Source organism: Acomys russatus, chromosome 13, assembly GCF_903995435.1.
Source record: "Acomys russatus chromosome 13, mAcoRus1.1, whole genome shotgun sequence".
Taxonomy (NCBI): Eukaryota; Metazoa; Chordata; class Mammalia; order Rodentia; family Muridae; genus Acomys; species Acomys russatus.
In genome coordinates this window covers 1264683-1278759 of record NC_067149.1, presented here as the reverse complement: position 1 = coordinate 1278759, position 14077 = coordinate 1264683, and the positions used below count along the sequence as shown (strand labels likewise).

Genomic DNA, 14077 nt, shown 5'->3' with positions numbered 1-14077 from the left:
TTTCAAGATAGAGTTTCTCTGTGTAACAGAGCCTTGGCTGTCCTGGACTTGCTTTGTAGACCAGGCTGGCCTTGAACTTAGAGATCCGCCTGCCTCTATCTCCTAAGTGCTGGGATAAAAGTCATGTGCTACCACGCCCTGGTAGGGTCTAAGTTTTAATTTGCTGTGCTGGGGCTGGGCCCAGATCCCTGCAAGGGCACTCTCCACAGAGCTGCACTTCCAGCCCTTTGTTTTGTTCCATTTTTGATGGAGTCTTACAATGGTCTTGAATTCATTATGTAGAGCAGGAGGACGTTAAACTTGAGACCTTCTAGCCCCAGCTTCCTGAGTGCTGGATTTACAGATGTGTGCCACCAACCAAAGCTTGGATGTTTCCAGGGAAGCTTCTCATGGAACTGTTTCAGATGAGAACTGGCTGCTAAGCACGCCCTCCTTGTGGTCCTGTGGCACCTCCTGGCAGGAACTCTGAAAGGTAAACACGGCATTTCCCTAATGTGCTGGACCTGGGAGAACCGCACTTATCTTCTGCAGGCTTCACACATGTTGGATCACTGCAGCTTCTGCTGAGCCCTTTAAAATCCTTGCAGACAACGTATGGCACCAGGAGAGACTTCAGCTATTTAGAGCTTGCTGTAGGACTTAGGGCCAGTGCCTTACTTCTGAGATGTCGTATCACAGTTGTGTGATGTTAGCTTTAAGTTACCGCACTGAGGGTGAACTAAGCTTGTGGTTTTCAACTCTTGCTGTATACTCTTTTCCTCTCCATCTGCACCCAAGGCCATTCTATCCTAATCCTGGGGTGTGGCTATGTAATCAGATTTCTCAATGTTCCCCAGGTGCTGGGACAGTGTTCAGAAGTGGAACATAGGCCTAGCATGAGCAGCCCTGGGCTCAAGCTCCAGCACCGAAGTGAGGACTGCACTCCCAGGCAGATGAGGACAGAGCACACTTGGTTTTTCCTGCTCACTGGGTCATTTTGCAGGATTACTAGCTTGCTCTGGTATTGCTCTGCTCAGAACCCTGTGAGGCTGATCTCCCTGGCAGGATATAGTCTCAGGATCACAGATGTTCTATTTCTGAAGCTACCTCACAAGGCATGAAATAGCTGTGTGGGCAGGTGGAGGAAGGATGCCATCACCTCAGGCTCCAGTACACGTCAGAGGTCTGGTAGAAATGTACTCAGTCTCCAGCCACGTCCACATTCATTTGCTCCTTTGGCTCCACGCACTTCAGTTCCGGGGAGGCTGAGCCCGTGAAGCCACACACCCTTCTATTCTCTGGGTGTCACAGTTCCTGGACTACCGGGGTACTGCCAACAAGGATCCCCTCTCTCCACTCTAGTTTGAGTAGAAACTGAGTAATCAACTTGCCTGTCTACCCAAAGAATGGATGCCCTATCCACCCTGCAGGCTGCATCCGCAGGGCAGGGTTCTCTGGGAAGCCTTTCTTCTAAGCTTGCCTCCCTTAGAAGCTGTGGCATTCTATGCCATGTCCTGCGGTCTGTCATGAGGCTTTCTTGGGTGTGCACAGGAGGCACAGGTTGTGTCCCATCATGAGCCTGGAGGCTGCAGAGTCTCTCCTGGCAAGGCGACCTTTAGCTTAGCCACCCTTGAGGTGAGTGCAGCCCTCTTATCCCACTAAGGTTGGCACAAATTCTTCCCGTAGGCTTCTGTTTTATGCGTCTGGCCAAGAGGCCATGGGCAGGAGTCAGGGTGAAGACTGGGAGTGGGGAGGAGAAGGGGTCAAGATCTGCCCTCTACATTGCCATATAGAAGCAGGAAGAGAAGCCTGAAGCCTGTGCCAAGGAAATCCTAATTATCAGATGCAAAAGCCATAAATGAAGGGACAAGATTAAAAACTCAGTCTTGATTCTCTCCTGACATCCAGTCCCAGTCATTTTTATTATTCAGTGCATGTTGGAGTAACAGTGGACAAAACCGGAAATGGCCTGCTTTCCAAACCCTCTGCCTCTCCTGCCCAGTCAGGGACTGTCACTGCATGCCTCAAAGACCCCACAAGCACAGGGCCTATGGGGTGACTATGACCTTGACATCAAGTGGAGAGCAGAGGCATAAAGAACAGGCTGCTTGGCCTTGCTGAGTAGCCCCAGTGGGAAAATCAGGGCTTTCTGTGAGGTAGAGAACAGCTGGGCTTCCAGAGAAATGGTCCTGGCTGTGGGGCCAGTCTGGTCTACCACATGTTGCCATACTGCAATGGCAGCAGGGCCAGCGCTTTGTACCATCCCGTCTTTGACAACTCTCCTCCAGTGGCTTCAGCAGGGAAGGACAGGCATGGGGAAGCAGGTTCTGTGCCCTTTCTGGCTCTTCAGGGGCCCCTAGGAATGCTCCCTTAGCCACTAGCTGTGTACAGCAATGGTGGCATCTGGAAATCCCACAGCAAGCATGGCGCACAGTCATCTTCCCATTGTGCAGTCCTTGGTGCTCTGTCAGGGGTTTTGTTGGGGTCTCCTGGAGAACAAGTGAAGCCACAGCCGTCTTGGAGGGCTTGGGAAGCCTTGTTACTGATCCTGAGATGGGAAAGGCAAGGACGAGCCTTTTCTGCATGAAGGCCAACCCCGGCCAGCTGCTTTCTGGAGCCCAAGGTCATCGCTTTGCTATGTCACTGAACTGCCAGCTGTGCCCACCCCCAGATCCTCCAGGCTGGGCAGACAATGCTGCTATCTTAGGGGCTGCTTGAGCTCAAACAGGCCTGTCCCGCCTTTGACGACTTTTCCCACTACAAGACAGGCTGAAGGTGACTTCAGTTCATCATGGGATCCTAGGAAAGACAGAAGAGCTCGTGTCAGGGTTCTGAGGAAGGCCTGAGGGGACTGAGGGCTCAGGGCTGGGGTTGTGTGGTGGGTATCGCAGAGACCCTCATGCTGTACTCAACGCTGTTCGGAAGAGGAGCTCTCTTCTTACTCCATCACAGTACAGACACCTGTACTGTCTGCTCCTCTGCACTCTGATCCCAAGATCTCACTGCAGGCAAAGTGGGGGGCAAGCCTACCTGCCCAGGGAGGGCCCAAGTCCCTGTTCACACTCACCCATCATGGTGGCCTGTTTGAGAAACTGGAAACTGGTTTCAAATGTCATCTGCTGCAAAGGGGAGGAGCTTGACTGGATCCCAAAGCGATTGAGCGGCTTATAAACACCCTCAAAACACATATAGTCAGCAACCAGGGAGAGATGGCGAGGATCAACTGCAATGCCTGTTACAGGGGGCAGACCATTAGGAAGGGTCAAGCAGTGACAAAGGATCACCTGACACAAGGCAGGTGATAGCCAGCCACCGAGGTCTCTCTCAGCTCCTCTACCTCCTCACCCAGCTGTGAGAGTCCCACACTGGGCCCAGGCACTATCCTGACTCCTTCATCTTGCTCATCACCTGGCAGCACAGGAAACGAGACCCTGTCTATTTGAGATGTTTCTATCTGGGATCTAGAACCTTAAAGGGCCAAAGCCATCAATTATGAACGTCACAAAAGCACCAGCGACTGACACACCACTGAGTAGCTTCAAAAGTCAAAGCTGTTATCTTCCACACTCCCTCATGAGCACTGCCAAGTGACTATAGTTCTATACACTCAACAAGCATGCTTCTGTGCCCACCAAAATGCAGGCCTGACAACTTCAGTTCTCTTGCCCTAGCCATCACGCAATCCAACCAGGCTGCCATGCTGCCATGCTCTGCTTACCGTACACAGCAAACACATTCTTAATCTCCTTCTCTATCACTCGCAGTGCAGCCTCGATGCCGTAAGTGTTGGCCATGGCGTGGATGTCGTTGGAGTAGAGACGGCGCAGGTCCAGCACCTGGGCCAGGAAAAAAGGGACCAATTTAAGTGCCCCATTGCCAGCATGTCCCGACTGTTCTCTCTCACCTTGTGTCCAGTGGCTGGGTGCAGCTGGTGCCAAGTGTGTAGAGGCAGCCAGGATGAGAGAAAAGGAATGTTTTTGGCTAAAGTGTTGCTGCATAGCAGTCAGGGCCCTGGACTGTCTTGCTTTTGTGACCAGTGAGAAGAGACAACTTAGGACAAACTTTAGATTCAACAAAAAACACTAAAGACCTGTCTACTGGGATGGACGCTTGGGAGGTGAGGAGAGGTCCCTCAGCAGAGACCCCTAAGCACTTCTCCAGGGTGCACAGGGCAGGGACAGGTTGGATCCCACAATTTACTGGGTTTCACCAGAGGCCTGAGGCTCTGACTGCGCCATAGGGCCTCTCGGAGGGTTCTGGCCCTGTACGAGTCACAGTCCATAAGGGACAAACTCCAAGCGAGTGTAACTGAAGCCACACCCTGCATTCTCAAGATGTGCAGCTCATTTTCTGCTTCTCCCCTGCACAGGCTCCTGTAACAGCTCCACTGCTGGTGGCAGAAGCCTAAGCAGCACAGGAGCTTGGACAGTGTGGTGTGGGCTAGGGGCCAGGGGCTAGAGCAGCTCTAGGCTCCGCAGTAGCATGCAGGAGAAACTCTTACACCCTGGGGCTGAAAGCACCTCACAGAAAAGCCCTGGTGAGTAAGTGGGGTGCAGCACAGGGCCTCCTTCAGCTTCATGCAGGGAGCTGGGGGCTGAGCTGCAACTACCTTTACTATATAAAGTGAGCAGCACTTGGGCCGGCAAAGCAGCACACTGTTTCTTATTCTCAACTTTGAGTAGAACTTCAAGAGAAAACACAACAACACAAACAGGGTTCTTAAATGACCCAAGAAAGCCTGGGCTAATGGTGAGAGGTTTCTATACTGCACTAGGAGTCCGTGGGTCATGGATGAGGGCACACTCGATTTGGGGACCGGAGTGTAGCACATATGTCTCAGTAGGGTCCAGAGGCAGTTAACTGGGAGCTCAACTCCCAGGGCCTGGTTCCCAAAAGGACATGAGGTCAGGGCTGAGGATCTGCTGCAGACCAGCCTGCAGGGTCACATACCTCAGAGTACTTGAACAGCTCGGGGAGGTTGATTCCCTCTGTGTTCAGCATAAGCTCCTTCTCATTGTTGCTGTTGGTCGTTTCGTTCAGGAGGCACCGAGTGATGCCCTTGGTTGTGTAGACAACAGCATTGTGGGCCAAGGCCACAACCAAGGAGCTCATGTCAAAATTAATCAACAGTGGCAGCTTCAGAGTCACCTATGAGAGAAAGAGAGCTGGGCCAAGGAAGACGGGGCCCCTAGTTCCGTGAACAGGGCAGGGGTCTGCAGGTCCACCTCAAGCAGCCTTCAAAGCCCACTCAGCACTCTCCTTGCTGGGGAGAGGGGTACTACTGCAGAAGCTAGCAGGAGGACTGAATCCTGGGTGGTTTAACTGACCCACGTTTGAGGTGGACACAGTCTACAGAGGTCAGTGAAGACAGACTCAAGTCTACTCCACTGCCTGTCTTCTCAGTGACCACAATGCAGTGCCTGCTGTTTGGGCTGGGCCCATCAGCAAGTCTTGTTATCTATCTGGCTTGAGAAGTGTAGGGTGTGATTGAAGAAAGGACAAGGAGCATGTCTATGCTGATATCAAAGCATTGACCCACCCAGGCCTCAAAGGAACCAAGAAATTCTCAGGATAGGGGCCAGGGGAAGTTTGGGGGAGGCAGAAGGATGGGTTACTGTCTCCTGGCAGGAGGGAGGGAAGCTGCCATGCCTGTGATGTTTGGTGACATGTTTGTGATTCATTTGGAAGGTCTTCTCCAGTAGGCCTGTAGTTAAGACTCACACACACTATTTCTGAGCACTAAGGGTTGGGAAGTGGGGTGGGTAAGGCTGTGCTTTAGAGCACAGGGTCACCAGTTGTTAAGAGGTTCTTCCATAGGTGTTGGACAAATGGCTCAGTGGTTAATAACACTGGCTGTTCTTCCAGAGGATCCATATGGTGGACCACAACCATTTGTAACTCCATTTCCAGGGGATCTGATGCTCTTTTCTGGCCTCCAAGGGAACTGTACACATGGTGTACAGCCATACTCATAGGCAAAATACCCATACAGATAAAATATTAAAAAAACCAAAAAACAAAAAACATAGAGACTCTTTAGGAGATATTCATGGAGTAAGAGCAGCTTGTGGGCCCAGCTGGACGTAAGCCCCTGGCCCATGTGTACAGACCCTGACCTGGCACCATAGGCTCTCCTCTGTGTCATACTGGTAATCTTCAATGAATGAGTGGGCCGCTCGTACAGCCTGGATCCGGTGGTCTATGGCTTCAGCTCTCTGAGGTCTGGAGTGGCGGTGGGCAAGGTTCTGGGTCGATTCCTCCTCAAGGCCTACCCTTTCTTCCTCTTCTGGCTCACGGGCCTGATGGGCATCCTCACCGTTGACGTTCCCTTCCTCTTGTACGTCCTCCTCCTCCTCTTCCTCCTCCCCTTCTTCTGCACTCTCATAGTCAACCTGACAGAAAGTAAAAGCAGTCAGTCAGTCAGCCAGGGTCCCAATCACCTGGATTTTTACTGATGGAACAACCCCAGGACCTGCTGGACCAGCTAGAGGCTCTCTGCTCTGACCTGAACACCTTCCTCCATCTACCTTCCATTGCTTTTGCTCTGAGATGGCCACCCCTCAGTCCTGATGTGCCCCTCAGAGGCAGCTCACCTGCCACATAGCTTCCCGGGATCACCCACTCACCTGAGCTTTCTCCCTGTGAATTCCCTCAGCCTCTCAGTCTTCTCTTTGTCCTCAGAGAGACCATAAAACTAGGGACTGGTTTGGGGAGAGTGGGGGAGATCATATTCTCCCCCTGTACAAACTGTACAAACAGTTGACACTGGCTTCTTGTCTGTCTTCTCTGGGTCTCTGATTCATATCCAGGGTTAGCCAGATTCGAAGAAGAATCCTGTCTGCTTAATCAAGAGGTATACTGGACAGACAGGCCCTCCTTCAGACTTCTGGTGGGCTCCAAGTGTGACAGTGGGGTATGGCCTACAGGTCAGGGAGAATTCCTCAAGTGCAAGCACAGGCCCCGCACTCAGCCAACACCTCTTACCTCTTCCTCTTGCTTTTCCTTGCGTTTGGTGTCAGAAGCATCTGCATCCCCCTCCTCAGCTTCAGCATCCACAATGTTCCCCTCCTCTTCCTCACCCCCTTCCTCCTCTCTCTGTGGTTTGAGATGAAAGAGAAAAATGATTAGCTTAATAATATCCAGTGGTCAGTGAATCCATCTGTCCAGCCAACAATCCTTTTGCCTAATGAAGCGGCCACCTTCCCAGCCGTCTGTGTACGTATCTTTCCGTCCTCTACCCACCCACTACCTAACCCAGCCCTTCTACCCAGTCTCTGCTCATCCAGCCTTGGGTTTGCGAACCTCTTTCCCTTTGACATTCGTATTTGCACGCACCACCTCTGAAGGCTTTCATGCTTCAACATACAAAGCACCGGGTTTTGCTGTGGCGTCTGTGTTACTCTCAGTACACTTCCTCTTAGCTGCCCCCTTCATCTTCCCTCCTTGCACGTTCCTTAGTTCCTAATGGCTTACCACAGTCCCTCCCTCACGTCACACACACTTCATTACCCTCTTATTTACCCTTAATTTTTTTGTTAAAGGGATCAGGGATACAGTTTAGTGGTAGAGAGCTTCCCACAGCCATTACAAGATGGCATAACTATTGCTCCAACGTTGTGGGTGGGAACGAAGAAAATATTGTCTTTTTTCTTCCTAGTCTTGGTTTCTGGTTTCTTAGCCTCATTCTGGATAAGTCAAGACTGGAAAGATGGTTAAGTACAGTTGATGTCAATCTGTGCTTGAGTTAATAAAATGACAAAGCCACAAGACAGAAAAGACCTAGGAATTTCTCTGATCCCCTCATTCTAGATAGATGTAGAGACAGGTGTCATAGAGTCAGGCTGGGCATTTCCCGACCACACGACACACCTGGCCCCCACAGCAGGCTCACTGCGTCAGGGCTGGCCTCTGTTTGCAGCCTAGGCGGTGCTTCCCACTGCTATGTATCTGGCCTTCTTCTTCCTCTCTTGGTTTGCTACTAATAGTTTTTCAGCTCCTTGCCTTTTTTTCCGAGGCTCAACTTCTCTGCTTCACATCACCTCTCTACTCACTGCCTTGGTGCTTTGGGGGGAAGTTAAATGCAGAGAAAAATGAAACCAGAACAAGAGCATCCAAAGGCTCAGCGCACACCACCTTTAGGATGGAGACTTCTTGCAGGTGGTTTTGGGAACAGAGATGGAAGTGTGTAGTTCTGATGCGAAGCTGAGCAAACTGTATCGCTGACAGTCTTCCTGGCCTGGCCTGGCATGCCCACGAGTAAGTGTAGCTTGCCAGGCAAGAGCAGCAGATAAATGCTGAGGTGCATGGAGAGATAAGCCAGCACCAAGGAGAATGTTGTAGGGTGTTGAGAACTGTCACATAACCTCCCCAGACAAGACTACGAAGCTCCTCCAAGCCTCTCAGCCTTAGGCTCAGTCCTGTGCTCCTCCAAGGGGTCCCTACCCCTTGCCTACCTGTTTCCTCGATGAGTCCTCAGCATCGTCGAGATCCTTCTGTGTACTTCTTCTAGTATTCACATTTCTGAAGGCTGATGCTTTGCTATTCTTCTTTTTGATGGCTTCTATTAGTAGTTTAAAGAATCTGCATGACAAGGAAGCCACCCAATGGCATCAGGCTCTGGGTGCTGAGGGATTTGCATGGGCGCTAGCACAAGGACTGAGGCCAGTGTTTCCCACCCTCCTCTACCTTTGCCCACTTGTTGAATCTGTCAGAAAGAACACCAGTCCCACACTCCAGCCTGCCTCATCTGGATACACACTGTCATTCCTGGACTAACCTGGCTCTGACTGTGACAGACAACTTCCTACACTTTCTAACTGGCTTGTCTGGAGAATGTGGCCTTTAGTAGGTAAGCTTGTTTTAAGGATCATCATATACTTTCCTTAAGGCTTGGTAGAGCTTGTATTTGGTAAACGACAGATGTTGGTGCCACTATGTCATCTAATCAGGGCTGCATAACAATTGTAAGAGATGGGAACCCAGCCTGGGACAGTCATCCCCTCCCAAGCATCTGTAGTATTTCAACAAAGTAGGTCTGGCTGGGTCAGAGGAATCCTCACCCTCATATATGGGCGCCCCAACAACAAAATGAATGAGAGAAGACTTTAAAATGCTCTGGAATTACAAAGGGCAATGCGGCTGACTTTATGGCCATGGTCACACACAACAGGTTAGAATCAAATCTATCTGAAAGAACCCATGACTCCTTTCCCCTCCCCCTGAGCCCCCCATTTTAAGGGTCCCTGGGACTTAAGCCTACCCTATTTCCATGTTGCTTTAACAACAACAACAATACCCTCTTACTCCTTCATCAGGCACTCAGAGCTTCCCAAATTGGACTGCTTTAACTGTTCAAAAATTTTGCTTCACCCCCAACCCTTGGCATCCATCCATCCATCCATCTTATGTTCCGAGTCCTAATCTGTGCTATAGCCAAGAGAGTGATGACAAGACAGGCTCCCAGCCCCCAAGAAGCATGGAGTCTTAATGTAGAGAGCAGCAGGTCAAATCTTTCACTGTTTTGGTCATTGAAACCTAAAGAATGTCATCTTCCTTCCCTGTTTTTTTGTTTTTTGTTTTGTTTTGTTTTTTAAAGATTTATTTACTTTATGTGTTGAGTGCCTGCCTGCATGTATGAATGTTCATCACGTGTGTGCCTGGAAGCCACGCCGTCCAAAAGAGGGTATCAGATTCCTTGGAACTGGAGTTACAGATGGTTGTGAGACACCATGTAGGTGTGAGAAACCAAACCTGGGTCCTTGCAAGGGGTCTCTTAAGCTCTGTGCCAACTCTCAAGCCATTTAAAAAAAAAGACTAGAGTGCAGTTTTTTCGAGACCCACTAATCTAGCGACAGAGTCAGAAGGGAGGAGGCAGGGCATGACTTTGGAAAGAGTGGATGGCGACTTCGTGTGTTGTAAGGAGTCACTTACCCAGGACACCACAGAAATGGACTAAAGCAGAGCAGAGTGCTTCTTCCCTGCACAGGCTAGGGTACCGTTCTAACATCGAGTGCGCCTGCCTGTCTCAGTGTGGACAGCCCAGCTCTGAGGTTCCCTGTCCACCATCTGTTCCTACTCTCAGGCATGCTCTGGGCATCTGCACTCCCAGCAGTATTCCCAGCCTTCCTGCCATCCTCCAAGGTCAGGCTGGATGCAGCTCTCTCAGGCTCTGTCCCAGGCTGCCTGTCTCTTGGCATCCAGAGCCCTTGAGAACATGAGGTGGATGGAGCCGAAGGAAGATCTGCTGGTGAGTGGGAGACAGCAATGTGCGAAGAGCAATGGGAGTGATGGCCCCCGGCGAACGCTCTCTGAAGACCATGCTAGTTACTTGTCAGTATGACAAATGAAAGGAACCAGCCACGCATATGGCAGAGGAACCACCTGCCCCACATAAACAACTATGAACTGGGAACACGACCCTTCATGTTTCCAGAAGTGCTGTGAGCAGCCCCACTACCTGCTGCTTCAAGAGCCGGTTTCTGCTCAGCTGCTCGGACTGCAGAAGGGCTACTGTGTTAGCGTCATGGCTGGCACAGGGGCTGGAGCCTATAATCCTTGACTCTTAGCTCATACTCTTCCCGCTTTACCACTCTGGTCTGGGTTAGTCATACAAATATTCAAAGGGAAGCATGCCAGCACGACATCTGAGATCATTTCTGCTTATGTGTTCCTGTTCCTGTTCTTTCCATTATGTGTTAAAAACGAAAACAAAAAACTTAAGATATCCCAGATGAGGGAGAGGAAAAGGAAAGGAGGTGGCAGAGACAGAAAGTAAGAAGGGAGAGACAGCTACAGGGGCAGGGTGGCTCTCAAGGCCCCTGCCATTTCCTGTGAGCTCTAAGGCCTTAATGTGGCTGAATCATTCAATGCCTGGGCTGACAAAGGAACCCTAAACCACAGCCCATATTAAAGACAGCTCTTACTTTTACTCTTACTCACACTGCCTGAGGCCTCAGAGGTCTATTATGGACTACCACTGCCCAAAGAGACCTTCAGGCTAGGCCAGTACAAACATCCGCTGTAATGGGGAGCCAACTCTTCTCTGTTAACTAACAACCTGGCAGGCTGGATCCTACTCCGTACTCCTGTCATTTTGCCCAGTGTCCCAGAGCACACGAAGGACTGCCTGATGGAACAGCACAGGAGGCACCCAGGGCTCATGTCACCTGAGCATGTCAGCTAATCAGTGATTCCTGTCCAAACAATCCAAGCTCATCTGTCCTGACAACCATCCTAAAGGTCACCTGCATAGAGGAACAGCTCACAATGGGGTCTTATCTCTGGGAGCAGAAAGAAAGGGCTGAAGCCCCTCTCTTTGGTGTGACCTGCCCTGGTAACTGACTGGACTAGCTCAGCACAGGACGGTTCCTGCCACTGGCTCTCTGTATCTTTGTGCATGCATAGTGGTGTGCATACAGAGGTCAGACAACTTTTAAGAGTCGGTTCTCTCCTTCCACTATATGAGGCCCCAGGGATCGAATGTCAGGCTTGGTGACACACGCCTTTACCTACCGAGCCATCTTACTATCCAGGTTCCCTACAAGCAGCTCTGGGGAGACCTAGGATCCTGTCTTTTAAAGGCAGCAGTCGGGGGCCTATGGCCAATTCCTGTCAGTGATGGTATCTCTTTTGCTTAGAAGTGTGTTTACTAGCTGCTGATGCTTAAACATTAGGAGACTGACTTCCTTTCTCTACTGTCTGCTCAGTCAAAGCAAAAGCATCTAACAAGACAGCAGCTACGGGCACCCTGGCCCACATTCTTGCACACAGAGCCAACTTCCTAAAATAGGATCCACATCATGCCAGTGGCCTCCAACCTGCTTTACCAGCAAGTCAAGTGCCTTGGTGAATCTTCCCATCCCTCTGACCTTGTACCCTCCTCAGCATTACGGCCTATGTTTCCAATGTCTGTCAGTATCCTGGACATGAGAGAAAAGGAAGTTCATACTCCCTAGCAGACAGAAACCAGACTTCCTAAATGAAGTATCCACGTGCAGTGGTGGTTTAGGAGCACCATGCCACGGGCTCCCTATCAGCAGACTAGAAGTGAGCGAGGGGCCACATGACAGGCTGGAACCACACGGCATCCAGCTCCACACTGTGTGCTGGTCTGAAGCACACACCGCTGTGATGGGGCTCCTGGTGCTCCCTGGACAGGTCCTTCCAACCTTTAATACCACACGCAGACTCATCAATCCAAGACAATCTAAGGGGCCACATTCACAGGCCAGATTGGGGTGAGGGCTCCCTATTAGGTGGTCGGCAGTCTTTAGAACACTTTGCATGCTCATGGTGGCTGTGCTCCAGGGTCACAGTCAATGACAAGCACAGCCACATTCTAACCTGGTTTCCATGAAGTGCAGGATGTCGTCAGGTCTCAGGCACTTCTCCTGCTGGTAATACGCATGTGGCAGGAACTGAAACCGGAGCTCATACACGCGGAATTTATTCTGTTTTCCTCCCATACAGAAGGACTCCTGGACATCAACTTTTTGCAATACCTAGAACCAGATGAACACAGAGAAACTGACCTGCTCAGGCCCCAGATGACTGTGTACTGCAAATGGATCGCAAGATTCCAAAAGTCTGAGGTAGCTGGGGACCACAGTCCCAAACTACAAAGAAACCCTAGTGAGCTCTGCCTGTGTGAATCCTTGGGGTATATTTGCAAGAACAGCCTAGAAAGCACTTCTGGAGTACGGCCTGAGCCCCTGTGGTGTGCTAAGTTAACCCAGGAAGCAGTCCTACTGCATTCTTCCGGCAAATGCTATGGAGCTAACAATCATCTTAAAAGTGTCTTTCTCCCTAGTGGAAGTCTGGGGCTAAACTGCCAGCAGGCTGCTCAGTTAGAGTAGAAGGATGCAGGATCAGGCCTCTACCCTGTGTGTGATCGAGGGTAAGAGACAGTTACCTCCCCCAGGCACACCCTGGTGAGCTGCTTCTTCAGACTCTTCACTCTCTTCAGTGCTTTCTTGGTGTTGAACACAGGCACGCTCATCATAGGGGTCTTGATGTTGGCACTGGCCATCATGAGAATCTCCCTCAGCCTGACAAAGAGTAAGAACATGTCTAATGAGAGATAACCAGATTTTCTTGTCCACCTGAAACCTCTTAAAGGTGGCAAAGTTCATTCATGGTATGAGAAGCCTTGGGATACCACAGGGGAACATGGTGTACCAATCTTGCAGGACTGGCTCCTCGTGTGCAGCATTCTACCCAAAGCTTGCTTCCCATCACCATTCTTGGTACTCAGCAGGCACTTACTGAGAGCTTAGCAAATCGATGAGAGGCGGAGGAAAGACTAAACTAGAAGCAGCCCTCAGCACTCTTATTGAGCCCTGTCACCCTCAACTGCAGTCTAGTGGGCTCAGCCTCCTGCAGCCATGGGAGAGAACCCTCATGCTGGGTCCACACTTTCTGTTTCCCCAGTTGTCATCACACTGCAGGGTACAGATATGTACATAAAGGGCCACGGCCATAAAGGGAATGGCAACCAGGCAGCACTGTGCTGGAGTGTTAACAATGCTCCTGTGTGTGAGGTCCTGTGTAAGTAACTGTGCTAACCTCATGAAGGAAGTGGCAGAGGAGTACATAGAAATTCTAAAAGACCAAGCCACAGAAAGCATTCAGGCTCCAAACAGCTCCAGAATTTCAACTGAGGACCCAGACTTGGAGTAAACTTAATTTCTCACTTACCAGCACCCCCTCCTCTGTCCCTTTTATAAAATGACTCCTTTTCCAGGAGCATTACAGCAGCTCTCGCAGCTGCAGTTTGTACCCTTGTGCCCCCATACCTTGGAATGCCCAGGGTGACGTTCATCTCGCCTCTGCCTGCGAAGTGGAAGGTGTTCAGTGTCATCTGTGTGGAGGGCTCCCCGATGCTCTGAGCAGCCAGAAGGCCAACAGCCTCGCCGGGGTCGCACAGTGAGCGCTGCCATTTCACCTGCAGCAAGCTTCTCAGCCTGGGGACACAGGGGCAGCAGGGACCAGAAGCCAGTGTCAGCCTGTCCACCACACCAGTGTCAGCCCGCCCACCACACCAGAAACCAGGGGCCAGAAACACAGCGCCCTAGCTGCTTCCCTGCTTGAAATGCTCAGG

General features: G+C 50.9%; 1 protein-coding gene across 1 annotated transcript in view; it reads right to left on the bottom strand.

Moving 5' to 3' along the window:
- Positions 1–2505: 2505 nt before the first annotated feature.
- The window catches only part of Polr1a (RNA polymerase I subunit A), a 63247-nt gene continuing 51675 nt past the window's right edge, over positions 2506–14077 (bottom strand). Inside the window, exons 25-34 of the mRNA XM_051154718.1 lie at positions 13773–13940; positions 12890–13025; positions 12322–12479; positions 8433–8559; positions 6964–7074; positions 6096–6371; positions 4930–5127; positions 3698–3815; positions 3047–3211; positions 2506–2778 (exon numbers count right to left, since the gene is read on the bottom strand). Of these exons, the coding sequence (XP_051010675.1) occupies positions 2678–2778; positions 3047–3211; positions 3698–3815; positions 4930–5127; positions 6096–6371; positions 6964–7074; positions 8433–8559; positions 12322–12479; positions 12890–13025; positions 13773–13940 (1558 nt within the window). The 3' untranslated portion in view covers positions 2506–2677. The remainder of the gene's footprint in view (positions 2779–3046; positions 3212–3697; positions 3816–4929; positions 5128–6095; positions 6372–6963; positions 7075–8432; positions 8560–12321; positions 12480–12889; positions 13026–13772; positions 13941–14077) is intronic.